This window comes from Vigna umbellata, chromosome 1 (genome assembly GCF_029865625.1).
Source record: "Vigna umbellata cultivar VRB3 chromosome 1, Vumbellata_1.0, whole genome shotgun sequence".
NCBI lineage: Eukaryota > Viridiplantae > Streptophyta > Magnoliopsida > Fabales > Fabaceae > Vigna > Vigna umbellata.
The window spans coordinates 47,793,048-47,811,033 of record NC_142165.1 but is presented as its reverse complement, the minus strand read 5'-3'; the positions used below and the strand labels follow the sequence as shown (position 1 = coordinate 47,811,033).

At 32.8% G+C, this 17,986-nt stretch overlaps 2 protein-coding genes across 2 annotated transcripts; both read left to right on the top strand.

The window, feature by feature from the left end:
* Window positions 1-3,911: 3,911 nt before the first annotated feature.
* Window positions 3,912-11,176, top strand: LOC124831454 (uncharacterized). Its single transcript, XM_047305443.2, has 15 exons — window positions 3,912-4,229; window positions 4,459-4,534; window positions 5,517-5,676; window positions 5,762-6,019; window positions 6,218-6,392; window positions 8,323-8,384; window positions 8,477-8,640; window positions 8,780-8,877; window positions 9,190-9,248; window positions 9,335-9,469; window positions 9,558-9,814; window positions 9,922-10,081; window positions 10,314-10,389; window positions 10,505-10,555; window positions 10,739-11,176. Exons 2-15 carry the CDS (start codon window positions 4,473-4,475, stop codon window positions 10,951-10,953), a joined length of 1,932 nt encoding a protein of 643 aa, XP_047161399.2. The 5' UTR covers window positions 3,912-4,229; window positions 4,459-4,472; the 3' UTR covers window positions 10,954-11,176.
* A 5,091-nt stretch (window positions 11,177-16,267) lies between these two features.
* LOC124831461 (large ribosomal subunit protein P3z-like) lies at window positions 16,268-17,727 on the top strand. Its single transcript, XM_047305455.2, has 2 exons — window positions 16,268-16,542; window positions 17,341-17,727. The coding sequence occupies exons 1-2, from the start codon at window positions 16,345-16,347 to the stop codon at window positions 17,500-17,502; spliced, it is 360 nt and encodes a 119-aa protein (XP_047161411.1). The 5' UTR covers window positions 16,268-16,344; the 3' UTR covers window positions 17,503-17,727.
* The last annotated feature ends 259 nt before the right edge of the window (window positions 17,728-17,986 follow it).

Sequence of the window (17,986 nt, the reverse complement as noted above, 5' to 3'; positions counted from 1 at the left end):
CGACTTTGAAAGTTAACAAAAGGTAACTTTTCAATTTCAAAAAATCATTCAAAACTTGTAGACATATATTCACGTGTGACACATTGTTAGTCACGTCATAAAAAGAGATGAAAATAAATCAAAATTTAGAAAGAAAAATTAAAACTAAAAATACATTATAGTTGAACGACAAAAAAATATATATTTAATTCTAATTATTATTATTACTCAAAAGATTTAATAATAATAACTATTGTTATTATTATTAATTTTCAATAATATCGTAAAAGTAGATATAAAAATACAGGAAAAACATATATAAAATTAAAAAGAAAATATGAGACATTTATGTAAGCTATGGATTACAAATATAAAAAGGAACGAGATGATATGTTTTTTTTTTAATCTCTTCGTAAAATTGAGATTTAAAATTTAGGAGTTTTATTATTCATTCTTCTAAATCAGTTTAAATTCTTGGTTTAATAGGTTCGGAGGTCCCTATTTATGTAGATTTGCATCAATTGGGTCCTCGTATTATGAAAGTTTTCAATTGGATCCCTGTTTTGGTAAAATTTGAGTCAATAAAGCCCTTGCCGTTAAATGTTATGGATGGCGTTAATTTTCTTTTAATGTGACATGCTGAGGTTACTGAGGTGGCACGGCATCAGAAGAGTCTTGTTGACCAGCTTTGACTGATTCATAACGTGACCAGTGAAGACCTGACACATGTCAACCCCTTTCCCACCCAAAATTAGGGTTTCAGACAGGGGAAAGGAGGAAACCCAGAAACCCTAGCCGTCAGCCACCTTGAAGCCACCACCGCCAACCTTCAAATCGCCGCTATCCACCATCGCAGAAACGTGAATCGTATCAGCCACCAGAATCGCGATTCCTTCGTCCTCCGCCACCAAGCGTGATTCAATCTCCTTCCTCGCAAGCTTCGCCGCAACCTCCCCCAAACCAGAGATGCAAGCCTCTCCGAATCGCGCCTTTTTTTTCGCATCTCGCAGCTGCTTCGCCAAACCTTAGCGCCACAAAACCGCCGTGAAGACGCTGCCATGATCGCAACCACTAACCTTCATCACCCTCGCACCTGTCAGAGAAAACACGCAGAAACCCAATCACAGAGAAAATCAAAATCGCGCAGCTATTCGAAAGCCATGGCGCGAATCATCTTCTCCTTCGTTCATCTCCACCTGTAACCACAATCAGACCTGCAAACAAACCCAGAAACAGAAGAGAGCCATCTCCATTTGGAAATTCTGGTGCGAGAAGCGGAGAAAGCATTTTCCCATTCTAACGGCGCGTAGGCAAAGGCACAAGGAGAAGCCCTTTCCCATGGTGGCGGTGAAGACTAGTGCCACGATTATGATTGCGGCGGCTTCTGCGAAGATGCAAAGACGACAATGGTGGCCGGTGAGGCTCGAGTTGGCGGCGGTGGTACGGCGGTGGTTGACGACACGGTGGTTGAAGGGAATTATTGAAGAAGAACGATGATACCTCGTCATTTATTTTAAATATTTTTTAAACTTAAAATCAAATAAATCCATGTCATTACGCCATCTTGTAATTAAATCACACCTCAACATGCCACATTGCAAGAAAATTAACGCCATCCATAGAATTTAACGGCAAAGACTTTATTGATTCAAAATTTATCAAAACAGGGACCCAATTGAAAACGTTCATAATACGAGGACCCAATTGATACAAATCTGCATAAACAGGGACCTGCGAACCTATTAAACCAATATTCTTTAAAAGAAACATTTCCCTCATTCTCAAATTTATTCCTCAATCTATTCCTATAGACAGATAAACAGATCATAAGTGTGGTTTTGGATTTAAATATAGCTTTGAAAAAGTGAATTTAAGATAAAAATGAGGTGGAATTATTTATACTAAGGAAAAAATTATGTAATTTGAATGAATATGATATAAAAGTATGTAAAAGTTTGTATATAATGTAATAAGTATGATAGATTAAAAATATTTTAATAGATAAAATTAAATAATTATTATTTTATTTTTATTAAAGTAATTTAAAATTAAAAAATTGATATAAATTATTTTAAATAATTATTTTTAATATTAATTATTAGGTTATTTAATTAATAATAATAATTATAATTATAATTATAATAATTTTTATTGTTGATTTTATTATAAAGTTAAATTATAATTGTATGTTAGGTCTCTAACACAGTGGAAAAAAGAAAAAAAAAATCATGGGTCAAATGCAAGGACAGACTGTGAAGGGCCACAGTTAAATCCTGTCTCTCACAACAATTCTTTTCTCCACAAAGGCTTGTTTTCAAATTCCAGTCGGCATCTCATTGCCTTTTTTTTCTGAATAGAAATGATAATATGACATAATTTTTTTTTTTACATTCATTTAGTATTATTCTTTTCTTTTTTTTAAATATAAAAGTTTTTTTTATAACTATTTTATTCTTATAATATATTAAATATATGTAAATATATATAACCAATCATTAGTCCAACGATCACACATAAACACTGTTTTTCTTTCCATGCACATGATATCACAAAAAGCAAACATAAGTAATAATGTAAAAAATTAATTTTATTTTGTAATATATATATATATATATATATATATATATATATAATTTAAAATATTAATTTTTAAGTTATGAATACAAAATTAATTCCATCTTTTTTTACATTTTTCTGTTATATATCTTTTATGGAAAAATAACTGCAAGCATATAAGCAATATTAAATAAATTGGTATCAAAATTCCATGTGTTTATTTTAAAACTATTCGAGTTGGTTCAATTTGGTTAAGCTAAATATAAGTTAGTGTAATTTAATTATATATGTTAATTAAAGATTTTGTTTAATCTAAACTAAATTAAGTTTAACTTATATTTAATTTTATTTTTCTCAAATCAAGAACTTGTGCCTAGAGTCAAATTGGCTCACAATCTCTAATTCGTTTCCTTAGCCATACTTAATGGATATTATTATTTGTTAAGTTAGGTGAGTGCTTTGATTCCATTCATAATTTTTTCTCAATCTACCAACCAACAAAACTTCCAACTAATAAAATGAAACGGTGGTTCTTATCCCCTCGTCTTTAAATTTAGTTAATTGTTCATTTGAATGGATTTAGGGGAACTGATTGAAGAGATTTAAGAGGATTTGAAAATAATTTTTTTTTGTTTATTTGAGTGAATTTAGAAATAAATAAGAGTGAATTTGGAAGTAAATTTTTTAATCATCACGTCAATTAAATATTACACTATTCTCACAAACTTTATTTCTAAATTCATACATCTAAATTCACTCAAATAAACAACAAAAAAATTTAATTTCAAATTTTCTCAAATCCCTCAATCACTTTTCTCTAAATTCATTCAAGTGAACAAGACCTAAAATGATATTTTTTTCAATTTTTAAATATCTTTCCTCCATTTAGAATCTCATTATTTAGATTACTTCATCACTTTAAGAAATATAACATGATTCTAAGAAAGAAGGTTTCACTTTATTCATAATGAGTGGATATTGGTAGCAACAAACACATGATTAAAGTTATCTAATCAGTAAATACTCCTTAATTCCTTACTTAATGACAAATCACGATTCCAATAGTAAGAGACACGTTTCTCCTCATCGATAGTAGTGATTATCTATTGTGTTTTTATCAATTATGAATAAAAATTCAAAGAAATATTAATAATAAGAATAAACTAGAACATATGAATGTCAGAAATTAATTAATGAGTTACGAAATTATCAAGAATGGACAAGATTAAGGCAAATTAAGACAAAGGAAAGGTCTTTCTCTTTGGCTGTATATCTCGTCCTCTGCAGAGGAATCTGCGCCCACGCGCTACCCCCACAATTTTCCACACACACGCCCGACAGACATCAAATGACACATGATGTCATGTTTTCTCACACCGCACTCTCGTAAAAATTCTACCTTTTGCTTCTTTCTTCCCCTAACCATTGTTATCTCCAATTTCCCTTCCAACACTGCAAATTTGGTGCACATTTTAATCACCGAAATCGTTCCTTGGTCATCCTCGCCGACATGTATACAGATCTGAATTTTCGAATGAATTGCAACATTCGATTTAGAAGTGACAGATACGTTTACTTCTCTGCAATTGGGATCGTGCGCGTATAGCTAACGTGAAGTGTGAGGGTTAAACATAAACAGGGTAGCGACAAACCAAAATGCGTTTCCTTTCGAAGAAATCCACCACTGTATTCAAGTAAAACAGATAAACGTCACCGCTATTACGTTGCTTTCAATGGCATCATGATATGATTGTGCATCATGCATGTATATGGTTCCCAACGCATCAACGCATTATCATTATTTTATTATGTTATATTTACTTTTATATTTTTAGAAATTCACTTATTACTGTAAATATCGTACTGTGAAGTTGGATATTTGTAAGTATTTAACTGTGGTGGGAACATTGTTTGGTGGAGCAGATGTGCTTGCAGTGATGAAGTGCTTCTCTCTGTGCTTAGTCTCCTTTTGGGTTCTCCTTCCTCTCTGTTTGCTAAGGTACGCAACCATGGAATCTTATGCTTCTCTTACTACTGTGAATTTCACTTCTTTATGGCACATTTTTTACATTGTTAAGATATGCTTGATTGGTAATTAATTTCCTTCTTGAATCTTGAACCTGTTAATGTTCTGTTTTATTCACATTGCCATTGCATGCTTCTGGAGGTTGTCAAAATGGCTGATTCACGCTGGTTTCGTGGTGGATCTGTGCACAGAAATCTACCTCATGAGTGAACAGTGATAGTGATTTAGAGAGTATTCAAGCTTTTTCCACTGTTTTTTGGATTTATCAAGTTGAATGTGTGGTTTTGTGCTTCTCCTGCTGTCGATTAATCTAAAACTCAACTAAGATTTTTTATGTTTTCTGTCTGTTTGGATGGGTAAATTCTCACTCTACAAGGAAAACTTACACATTCGTTCTCGAACTAAAAATAATGATAAACGAAAACTTTATTGTATTCGGGGCACTGTTGTCGTTTATTCCTCAAATCATATGAACACAAAAAGGTAGATGGCTCTCTCACATTTGGGGTGGATTTGGTATTGCTGGGTGCTTTTCAGAAGCTGGTTTATGCTCTGCTATAAATGTACTATTTGGTAGCAAAATGTCAAAAGCTGTTTACAAAAAAAAGTTCGTATTAAATATAACCTTTAAAATCGGAACATAACGCCACTTTTGACTTAGGTCCTTGAGGTCAAACTTGGGATGCCCAAGTTCATTTGGAGAATTAAACTCGAAACTCTGCATAGATTCAATTAGAGCAGTGTGTGCAGTGACTTTTAAACCTTATAAGCAAACTTCTGTTTTTTGACCAAATTAATTGCAGAAAATATAGACTGAAAGTTTATTAAATTAAAACCAAAGCTGTTCAATCACATTCCTTAATCTTTTGAGACTCTGTTCTGTCGATAATTGTCAGATAGTTAACAATAAAAGTATGAAAAGAAATAACATATGTATCTGAGTGCGTCGTTTCAGTGTGTCATCCCAAAATATACCTGAGAGTGGCCAAAAGCAAGCTAGCCTGCCACCAAGAGGTTGGAATTCTTATGATTCCTTTTGCTGGACAATTTCTGAAGATGAATTCTTACAAAGTGCTGAAATAGTTTCTGAACGTCTCAAGGCTCATGGATATGAGGTATGGATACTGCAAAGAAGAATAACTTGTGGACGATTTGACTGTGTTAACAAATAGACTGATTTCTTTTCATCAACTCTTGAAGTTTGTCGTGGTGGATTACCTCTGGTATAGGAAGAAAGTCAAAGGTGCCTATCCCGATTCTCTTGGATTTGACGTGATTGATGAATGGGGAAGGATGCTCCCAGACCCAGGAAGGTGGCCTTCTTCCACAGGTGGGAAGGGTTTCAAGGAAGTAGCTAATAAAGTACATAGTTTGGGTTTGAAGTTTGGTATTCATGTTATGAGAGGGATAAGCACTCAAGCTGTCAATGCAAACACCCCTATCTTGGATACAACAAAGGTGTGCTTTGCATTTCTGCTATGACTTGAACATTTTTTTTCTTTTTCTATGTATCAGAAATTTGTAGTTATGGATGCCTAAATAATGTATTTATTAAAAAGGTACAAAACGACCAGCAGAATATGGGAATTTTTTTTTTTTTTTACTTAATTGAAAGTTCTTGTTGACCTTTGATTTCCTCCTTTTGCAATTTCATAGGGAACTGCATATCAAGAATCTGATCGAGTTTGGCGTGCAAAAGACATAGCAATCCCAGAAAAGGCTTGTGCATGGATGCCTCACGGTTTCATGAGCGTAAATACAAAGTTAGCAGCTGGGAGAGCTTTTTTGAAATCCCTGTATGAGCAGTATGCCGCATGGGGTGTTGATCTAGGTACTCGAATTACTCATTTGTAATATGCTTATTATGAACTATCATCACTTGCATCATGTCACGCATCAATCATAATGAATTTAAATAATGTTTTGCACTATCGTCACCTTAGTTTCGATAGTGAAGTAGTTGTAATGTTCTTCTATAGGTAGACATAGCTGACAGAATTGTTATTTTTGTGGTCTAAAAAACTTCAAGTAATTTATCATATCAAGAAGCTTCTATTTTTACTAAAGATAATATCAACACTGTCCACTTCCTCGGGCCACTAGATAAAAAGCCAGTAGGATACAAATGGGTTTATAGTCTATAGTATAAATCTGATGGCACATTAGACCCTTACAAAGCAAGGTTTGTTGCCAAAGGATATACTCATACTTATGGTGTTGATTATGAGGAAACATTTGCTCTAGTGGCAAAGATGAATATTGTTAGAATCATTCTCTCGTTGGCAGCTTATTCTGGTTGCGAATTGCAACAATTTGATATGAAAAATCCTTTCCTGCATGGGTATTTAGAGGAAGAAGTATAAATGGAAATTCCTCCAAGTTTTGGGTCTATTAAAGGAAGGAATAAAGCGTGTGGGTTGAAGAAAGCTTTGTATGGGCTCAAGTAGTCAACTTGTGCTTAGTTTGGTGGACTCACTCAGTCTATGATCTCCATGGGTTATTGTCAAAGTCAATGTGACCATACCTGGTTCATTAAGCATTCCCAGAAGGTAAACTTACACTACTTAGTTTATATGGATGATATGATTGTTGCAAGAGATGATGAACATGAGAAACAAATCTTGAAAGAAAAACTTGCTACCCAATTTGAAATGAAGGATTTAGGAAAATTGAAGTACTTTTTGGGATAGAAGTAGCTTACTCGAAAAAAGGCATCTTTATCTTTCAAAGAAAGTATGTTATTGATCGTCTTAAAGAAACGGGTATGATTGGTTGCAAGACTACCAAAGTTTCTATAGAATAAAACCATAGAATTGGGACTGATGAAGACAGTTCTATGGTAAATAAAGGCCAATATCAAAGACTTGTTGTGAAGATCATCTACTTAGCTCACACTAGACCAGACATAGCTTATGTTGTGAGTGCCGTTAGTCAGTTCATACATGATCCAAGAGAGAGAAATTTACAAGCTGTAAACAAGATCCTTCAATATTTAAAGACAAGTCTAGGAAGGGGATTACTATTTAAGAGGAATGAAAAATTAAAAATGGAATTGTATATTGATGTAGATTATACAGGGTCTGTCATAGATACAAAATCCACTTCAGGATATTGCATGTTCTTGGGTGAAAATTCGGTGACTTGGAGAAGAAACAAAATGTTGCAAGATCTAGTGTAAAAGCTGAATTTCAAGCTATGACACAAGGGGTGTATAAATTGTTATGGATGAGAATTATCCTAAATGATCTTAAAGTGGCATGTGAAGAACCTATGATCCTTTATTGTGATACTAAGTCAGCTATTAGCATTGCTCACAATCTAGCTCAGCATGATAGGACTAAACACATAGAGATAGATCAACACTTTATTAAAGAGAAACTAGATAGTGACCTTATCACTACTCTCTACATCCCATGTGGACCTTAGTTAGCACACCTATCCACAGAAGGTCTTCCCACTCAGCGATTTCATGATCTCACATGCAAGCTGGGAATGATAGATATAGGAGTTGATGATGTTTCAATTCAATTAACAAAAATAAGAATCTTCATTTTTTCAAATTAATCCTTTCAAGTGCATCCATACTCCTTCATGTGCTCATTCAGGAATTATGGGGGGAAAAAAATGCAATAGAAATAACATGGTGGACTCTTAACTGTAGGTTTTCATTTTCAATATGATCTGTGAGTGTGTGTGTGTGTGTGTGTGTGTAAGCCTGTGTTTTGGCACCAGTGCTGATAGATTTTCTGCTGTCCTTGCAGTGAAACATGACTGTGTGTTTGGTGATGACTTGGAATTAAATGAAATAAGCTATGTGTCAGAGGTATTCTGCAGTTTCTCATTCTCATATGAATAGATGTTGAGAATATTTTGCCCGCATCTTTTGGCAAACTTATATGTGATACATCATTCCAGGTTCTCAGTGAGCTTAATCGCCCTATTGTGTATTCTCTGTCTCCTGGAACCAGTGTGACACCAGCAATGGCCAAGAGTGTCAGTGGACTAGTCAACATGTATCGAATAACCGGTGATGACTGGGATTCTTGGCCAGATGTCCAGGCTCATTTTGACGTAACAAGGTGGTTAAGTTGTTCCTATATCTTTTTTTAGATATTTTAATCAGTCCTCACAGTATGTTTCAGTCAAGCTAATTGTCCGAGTACATTCTGTTATTCCATTGCCATATTGCATAACTTAGTCCCTTTAATTGTGAACCAGGGATTTCTCTACAGCTAATATGATAGGAGGAAAAGGTTTAAAGGGAAATTCCTGGCCTGATTTGGACATGCTACCATTTGGATGGCTAACTGATGCAGGTAAAGGAGACTGAGATGCTACTTTTTTATTTGCCCATTATGAATGTCATGACCATCATACTTTGGTTATTTCTTATCAGTATATATTTATAGATCCATTTACTGCATTTGTCTATTCTTTATTTGTGTGAATTAGAAACTCCGGGCAGTGTCAAGCATTCTCTGCAGATATTCCTATTCTAATATATCACGAAGAGTTCTATAGAGAAATTAAAAGATGTTACACTTGTGCATCCTAGATAATTGTCATGAGCTTGACTTATTGGAATATGGATTATGGAATTATTTCTTTTGCCCCTATTTTACCTGTAGGTTCAAATGATGGTCCACACAGGTTTAGTAGGCTCACTCTAGAAGAAAAAAGGACGCAGGTATTGATAAAAAAATGTATATCTGAATTGTTTTCCTTTATAATATTCATTGTGATAGACTGAAAGAACCTATACTTATTTGACAGATGACTTTGTGGTCTATGGCGAAGTCTCCCCTTATGTATGGAGGGGATATGCGGAAGATCGATTCCATCACATACCAACTTATAACAAATCCTACCCTGCTAGAGATTAATTCCTTCAGCACAAATAATATGGAGGCATGTGAGCCATCTAATTTTTTTTGGGAAAATAGGCACGTCAGGCATACAACTTATCACGAATCATTTGACTTTGCTGCAATGACAGTTTCCTTATATCACAAGCTCAAATAACTTGAAGCACGCTGGAGGGAAAAAGCAAATATCGAAGCAAGGAACAAAGAAAACATCATCGTACACACATTCATTAGGTTTGACTGGCTGTAGCGAATCAAAGGCAAGTGGTTGGTCTATTGAAAGTCATAGCCATAACCAATATCTTCAAACAATCTGCTGGAAAAAGGGTGCAGAAAACCAGCACCAACCTCCATTCTGCGTAAACAAGAGAGAACTTCAACTCAGATTGTAATCATGCTTTATCTTTCTCTTTTCCATTTTCCATTTATCCCACTTCCATTTAAACATTTGTATTGCTGTTAACAACAGAAATTGTTACATTGGCATTGATACAGAGAGGGTGAGACTATGTATCAACAGGATTACCGAGGGAAACACCAATTGGTTGCTACTGACAGAATGAAATTTTGCTTAGACGGTTCTCCAAAACGAAAGGTTACTTCTAAAGAGTCCAAGAGAGGAACATTTTCTCCATGCAGATGGGATTCTAATCAGGTATGTCATTCCATATTTCATGCGCAAGAGTTGCATGTCGCTCTTAAGCTTTAAATGGTTTAGGTGATGTAACCTTTACAACTTGCCTCTAGTAGATATACAAAATTAATCTGGTGGTGATCAACTTCGTTACGTGCATATTATTCTTTTTACCCCTTTTGAGTATCATATGTCTTAGCCAATTTGTATTTTAATGATTCCAATGAAAACTGATTCATCTGGTCTTAAACAGATCTGGGAACTGCACTCAAATGGGACCATGGTAAATAGTTACTCCGGTCTTTGTGCAACAGTAAAGTTTGTTGAAGGTGAAATTTTGTGGACACTCACCACTTTTTACAACTAATTTCATTTCCTCTCTTTCTTCCTTACCCCCCATTCCTTGTATTTGTCACTCATAAAGCAAATTGGTCACTCCTGCAGCTGAGGCTAATGCTGGTGGGATTCGCTCTTGGATTGCAACAGGAAGAAAAGGTTTCTACTTTCTAACAAACACTCTGGAGGATGTCAAGAATTTTCTTCTTTTCTGCAACTGCATAGCATCAAAATTGAAAAGAAAATGCTTATTTCTTTTAATCATGAGTACCATTTAAGAAGTTAAATAGCAAATTCTGATATAAACTGTTTTACAACTCTGAATGTTTTGTCTGTATTCAGGGGAAATCTACCTTGCTTTCTTCAATCTAAGCGATGAGAAAACCGAGATATATGCAAAGACATCATATCTGGGGAAGGTTCTTCCTGACAAAAGGATCGATTCATGCAAGGGGAAGGAAGTGTGGAGTGGAAAGAACGTAATCACAACACAGGGGACGATATCAATGGACGTGGAAATCCATGGATGTGCACTATTTGTTCTAAACTGCAACTAGTCCTTCTTCCAATTATTTAAAAACTGAAAAACAAAAAAGCACCTCATTGTTCAGTCTTTTTTCCACTCTATTTAGTTCTTGTTTCACTTGAAGTTAGGTAAAAGTTTGTGATAGACAAACTCTAAAACAACACATTTTAATTCTTTCTCTTGAAGCAAATTTTCTCTTTGTAACACTACTTAACTTTAGTTAATGAAAACAGCACTTTATGTGTTTAAGAACATTTTGCACGAACTAGCTCGAACAAAATAACAGAATTTCTCTAAATACTTGAGAAATTCTGAGATCTTTTTCCCTTTTTATTTGTTTTGTTTACTTACTATTTTACAATTAGTTTGGGGTTTTAATTTTTTCTTGGTTTTGTTTTTTAATTGTGTTAAGTTAAATAATATATACTTATTTTATTAAAAAAATAGCAGAAACATAAATATATATCAGTTTTGGCAACAAGGGAGTGCATAAACATAAATATATTCATCAACAACATAAGGTATAATATTAGTTATAATTGTTTATTAAGTGTATGGATATGAAGTAATAATATAATTTGTGTATATTTGTTATTTAAAGAAATCATATAAGCATTATTTGAATTCATGTTTGTTAATTTGAATTTTAAACATATGAATTAGTGTAAATAACAAATTAAGAAGATGTAATTGAAAGGCTAGTGTAAATAACAAATTAAGAAGATGCAATTGAATGGCTAGTGTAAATAACAAAAGGAATTAATTGATTTTTTATTGCAAATTGTGTTTTTAATAATTTTTTCTTCTAATTTAATTTTCACATTAATAAATTAGAACAATTGTAAATAAATTAGAACAATTGTAAAGAGAGTAAGGAATAGAGAAAATTGAACATTTTATATTGGTTTAGATACAAGAATCCTATGTCTAGTTGTTAATCTCAAATGAAGATTAACAATCCACATTGTTACAATCACAAAAAAATAACAAATTTAAGGTTCAGAACACTTTTCTTGTTACCTCAAGAGATGATACTCACTTCTCCTAAAAGTCACAAAGGATGAACACCTCCTTTAAATGTTTCACGAAGGATGACTACCTCCTTTGAATTTTCACAAAAGATGAACACCTCTTTTGAATCCTCACAAAGGATGACATGTTTCACTTAGCAACAACAACAACACTTAATCACAATTCTAGTAAAAGTTCTCGTTCTATGCCAACATTTAAGTTCTCAAAGTCTCAACACAAGGTTACTCAAACCCTATAACACACTTATCACAACATACAAGCAAACAAATAAGATTTTCGTATTTTTGTATGTTAGAATGAGAGTCTTCAATCAATATATAAAGATCTCACTTAATGATACCTCGAAAAATCCATTGTCCGCTATTTAACACATGATAACCGATTATCTACTATTGGTAATCGATTATGTAATTAATGAATGCACAACGGTAAAAAAAATGTCTAAAAACTCCTACGGCTAGTTGTGCTAATCGATTATGGTAAGTAATAATCGAAAATGAATTATCAATTATCATTAGTTGGTAATCGATTATTTCAGAGAAAAAATGAGTTTTTAGTTATCTTTAAAAACCTCTTTGTAATAATCGATTATCTTAAGTGTTAATCGATTATTGAGAGTTTTTCTAACTCCAAAACAAAATTTAAAACATATGATACATGTAAACAAGGATAAATAATAGTCTATAAATAAAACTATTAAATTACAAAAATTTTAACACAAAACAAGTCTTCATGAAGGTTTTCTTGCAACTTGACTACTTGAGACTTGACTTTCAGACATCATCAAAATTTCTAAGCTTCATCTTTATATTAATAATATAAAGATGGGTTTATTGTAAGACCATTAAAAATCGAGTATTAGATGCGGTATTAAATAATGATACTCTATTATTTTATTTCAAAAATATCAATAATATAAATAAAATTTTTCAATAAGAAGCTTCATTATCTAAGAAGATTTATCTCTCTAAAACTTCGTCTTTAAAATTTCTTTTATTTTCTCTCTATAAATTCTAACTTCCTACTCATCTATCCAAAGATAGAGACCGCCTGAGAGTTCATTGAGGCAAGATCTTCATTTCTAGCCGATTCATTTCAACTATAGAGTAAGTTGATTTCTACCATTTCTCCTTAAATTTTTGTGTCCTTGTATGTAGGGGTTTTCTTCACTCTTTTGGGTTTTGAGTCTTCTCCAAGACTCTTTGTGGATTAGTGGTATTGAGGGTATACTTTGGTCAAATTGTCGTGAATTGTAGGAGCAAATAGAAATCTTGGAGCCTAGGAAGAATTTTAGAGTTCTTAGAACCATCAAAGCGTCAACCAAGTAAGGAAAGTTAGTTTATTTGGTTTGAATTTTGTATGCATATGATATTTGATGTTTGTATGATGATTGATTTCTGAAATCTAATTAAATCGTGAAATTTGGTATGTTGAGTGATTGAATATGACGTTGTGTTGAATTGAAATTGAAAATTTATACATGTTGGTGTGTAATTGGTTTATCAATACAAAAGTTGTTTATTGTGAATTTGTGAATATAGATTTAGTAAAATTATCTAAAATATATTTATTATTTTTCATTATACAAAAATATATTAAAATAAAAGTAAAAATAAAAGATATAAAACATAAAACTATACCAAACTTAATATAAAAAAAATATAATTTATAAATATTTATTGATTCGGTTGTTTATCTAACTTACTAGTAAATGTAAAACTACAACAAAACTTATTTAAAACTGACTTATAGCAAACAAATATATTTTTATTTTAAATTTTAAATAAATATAAAATATTTTCCAAAATACCATGTCTTTGTTATTAAATCAACGCTATCAATTTAAGAATCCAAACGGAAACAATTAAATTAAAAATATTATTATACCTCATAATCAAATTTAAAATAAATACATAAAATAAAAAGCTGTTTATGGTTTTTCTTATTAGAGTAAAATTAAATGTTAGCTGTCTAAAAACAATATAAGAATATATAACCTCTTTCACATATTTTTTAGAAAAATGATTAATGGATACATTGATCAATACGTGAGATATATTGAAATAAATAACAAAAAAATTTGATATTTGATAAGATAGAAAGAGATGAAAAATAAATAAATACAATATGTGTATATAAAATAAATATGAATGTGTATCATTGTTTTTGTTTTCTCTTAAATAGAGAAAGCCCTTAATCTACCGATATTTCAAGCATATGATAAGTTCATTATCACTTTTTTACTCATGCTCAAATATTACCTCTACATCTTTTAAGTGATCAATATGTGTATATTGTGTTGATGCAGATCTATAAAAATAAAAATAAAAATAAAAGTCAAGATCAAGATCAAGGTAAGCAACATTTTAATATTAATCGTCATTTTTCAAATAAAAGTAATGTAAGCAAAGTAATGTTCAAATAATATATTCTGCAAATACAAATTTAATATTCTACCAAACCCAAATTCTCAAATTGTAAGTCTAACCAATTTAAAACCAATTAATTGTACTCATCACATAGCCACACAAAAAAAAAATCTTAAATTATTTTATTTCATAAAATAGTTAAATTTGAGAGTAATGTTAATTTTCTCTAAAACTTTAATGTTGTATTAGAATAAAAAGATTCACAACTTTTGAAGTATTTAAATAAAAGGTATGGATATGTGAGTAAATTTGGTTAGTTTTGGATGTATTAACATAATACAAAAGGAGGTTGCTCCCTCCACCACCACATAACGCTACTTGCACCACTCCATTCCAGTTTTACCCCTCACCCCTTTAGTAAATATTTTTTAACTTTTAATTACTTTTCATTAATATTTACACCCGTCCCCACCACTAGATAGACTCTACACCCCCACGTATTTGATGTTCGAGCTTAAACTCTCGGTTTCTCTTCTCCTCCCTGCGTGTTTCTCTTCTCCTTGGTGTGTTTTGTTGAAGGTGGAAAGCTTGAGTGTTGGCGTGGTGCAGTGGTAGTTGTTGAAGGTGGTGGTGCATTGGTTGTTAAAGGTGGTTGAAGGTCGTTCAGCGGGATGATTAAGCAGAACAATGGAAACAGGTGCGAATAAATGAAACGGATGTCAATATCCGTAACTGTGTGCAACAAATATCAAGATGCGTGAACAAATATAGGGATCCGTTGAAGAGTGAATTGACGATGTGTTTCAGTGTTTTAATTATTAGTTATTTTTATACTTTTGTATTTATATTTTTAGTTATTTTTATTAGTTTATATTCTTAATATTGTGCAATGGATGTCAGCATGCGTGCGTTTGGGAATGAATGTGGTAAATCGGACGGACGTTGACATTCGTTAATGAAATGGTGTCTTTCTGCGTATGGCATAGCAATGGTGTCTTTCTATGAAAAATCTAAAATGGAAACTCCACTTTTTGGCTTCACTTTGTTCTTATTGCTTGAGAGGTTAAAGGGAATGTTCCTTTTCACCAGTAATATACATGTCTAGTCCATTTCATTTCAAATTCAGTGTCTTTCTCCCATTTTTCACTTTCTTCTTCTGCACACCTACATTCATGAAAATTATTAAACATAATTTAACTCAGTGCTAAATTCTTAATATGAAAACAACAAATGGATCACATATCTCAAAATAAAATTTTGAAAAACGCATTATCGATACAAAATGAAATAATTCAAACAGAATAATTTTTTATTTGCTCAACACTTCTTAAAGAAAGAAAAATAAGAGATGACCTTTGTCCAAAGTTTCGAGAAAAGTTTCTTCTATCATTTCCCTCACACGTTTCGTTAACATCGTGTGAAAATAGTGAAGATAAGATAAAATAAATAAAAAAAATTAAATTAAATTTGCTTACAATTATATTTATATTTTGATGTGTAAAATTTGGTATGATATGATGAAAATTGTGAAGAAGAAGAAAGGGCACTGCAGTGATAGTTATGAATATAAGCGTAAGTGAGAATGAACAATGGATGCAACTTTGGGACTCCATTGTTAAGCAGACGACAGATACAAACATGTAAAAAGTATTAACTTTTTGTTCATTCACTCGAACCGTCGCACCGCCGCAAAAAAGTGAAAGGACATATTTAAGGTTTTAAAAATTTTAATGACGTTAAATAGTAAAACTTATATTTACTGTGAGGTATTTCTGGAATATAAAAAAAAGGGGAGGTGCAGGGGTAATACGTGGTGGTGGAGGGAGTAACTGGCAATACAAAATTAAGGATTAAAATTCCATATAATATTGGAGTGGGCTAAATGGGCTTTTCACTTGCACGGCATTAGGGTTCCAAAACCTCACTGCTACATAAACGATTCCTCTCACACAAATTGCTGTCACTGTAATTTGCTCTCTGCGAGTCTTTAGTTTCGAATTAGGGTTTCGCACAGAGTCGCCATGGGAGTCTTCACATTTATCGTACGCAACTCCGGCGGCGAATGGACAGCCAAACAACATTCGGGCGACCTCGAGTCCTCCGCCGACTCCTCCTACGAACTCCAACGGAAGCTTGTCCAAGCCGCTCTCGCCGTTGACTCCTCCGGCGGCGTTCAGTCCTCTTACTCTCCTGTTTCCCCTTCCTCTGCCATATTTCAGGTACATCCTTAAGATCTCTGACGATTTCGGCTTTTTGATTCGGAAGCGAAACTTTACGTTTACATTTGCTCTGGCTTTATCTTTTCCTTTTAAAATTTCTTACCTCTATTTAATAATTTATTTATTGATTTTAATTGGATTTGCTAGATTCCGTATTGTATTGTAATATATGTGTTATTGTATAGCTTGCTTCGAAATGATGGATAGGTTTTTGTCATGCTATTTTCTTTTCTCTGAAGAATGCTGGTTCATTTCTTTTGTCTGAGATTTTGCTGAGGAATGAATAGTTTGACTGTATCTTTTCGCTTTATGAAGCTTCATCCTTATTCATTTCTAAAATGATGAATTTGCGCGCTTGTGCTTTTCGGTGATGGAACTTGGATGCAATTCTTCAATTGAAATTCGAGTTCAAATTAATAGTCAGTGTGGATCCATTATGCAAGATATTATCATGCATATTATGGAAGTGAGTTTCTGAGACCATGTTTGAACTGGCTTTTGTATTAAAAATGCTTTAAACATGGAAATTTATGAAGAAAATTGATTTTTCCATGTACCATATTTTAAAAATAAAAAATTAGGGAGACTAAGGGAAAGTATATACAATTAGATCTTATTCAAATTAAACAATAGTATTAAATGCACTTATGCACCTCCATCTAAGTTGGTTGACCAATACACATGCTATTGGTGGTGATAGATGGTGATGGTTTTTCTGCTTTGGTGCTTTATCCTTTGGATTCAAGCATTTCGTGGTGGGTCAAAAATGAGGTTATTTTTATTGATTGTTTTGTTCAGGTAATAGTGGGTGGTGCAGTATTTGTTGGAGGTGGTGCGGTTGCAGCTGCACCTGCCGGAAGTGCTGCCCCAGCTGCTGATGCTGCCCCGGCCGCTGAGAAGAAGGAAGAAAAGGTGGAGGAAGAGTCCGACGAGGATATGGGTTTGGGTCTGTTTGATTAGAGTTCTGTTTTTTGAGTTTTGATGGAAGAAATGTTTTAGTTTTAATCCTATAAATTATATTTGTGTATTGCCTTTCGCTATTTAATGCTACATTCAACTCCATCAGATAGACTTTTTGTTTTTCTGTGATGTAACCTAAATCGTTCATCTGTATCGGGTTTTGCCAATTATTTCCTTTTAAAAAATGTTTGCTCTTAAATTTAATAGAGTTCTACGTTACCTTCATACATTTTTCTGCCATTTAATGAGTAAAAAAAATGAGGAAATGACAATAGATGATGAAGATAAGATAAGGAACAAAGTGTTTCTGATATAATGGAATTAGGGTCACGTTTTCATTGATAAACTAATTCAAGAGATGGGCTATCAACGTTGATTACTGGTTATAAACAGTTTATATACCTGGAATTGTTTATTTCAGTGTTGCAAGTTGTTCTTAATGGATTATGGCTTTTTCATGTAACTAAAGTTATTCTTTAGATAT

What these genes read in the sequence shown, in the direction of transcription:
- LOC124831454 (XM_047305443.2), top strand. Translation starts at nt 4,473, where the DNA reads ATGAAGTGCTTCTCTCTGTGCTTAGTCTCCTTTTGGGTTCTCCTTCCT. An exon ending in CTTCCTCTCTGTTTGCTAAG is followed by an intron (nt 4,535 to 5,516) that starts GTACGCAACCAT and finishes GCGTCGTTTCAG; the next exon opens with TGTGTCATCCCAAAATATAC. An exon ending in AAATAAGCTATGTGTCAGAG is followed by an intron (nt 8,385 to 8,476) that starts GTATTCTGCAGT and finishes ACATCATTCCAG; the next exon opens with GTTCTCAGTGAGCTTAATCG.
- LOC124831461 (XM_047305455.2), top strand. Translation starts at nt 16,345, where the DNA reads ATGGGAGTCTTCACATTTATCGTACGCAACTCCGGCGGCGAATGGACA. An exon ending in CTTCCTCTGCCATATTTCAG is followed by an intron (nt 16,543 to 17,340) that starts GTACATCCTTAA and finishes TGTTTTGTTCAG; the next exon opens with GTAATAGTGGGTGGTGCAGT.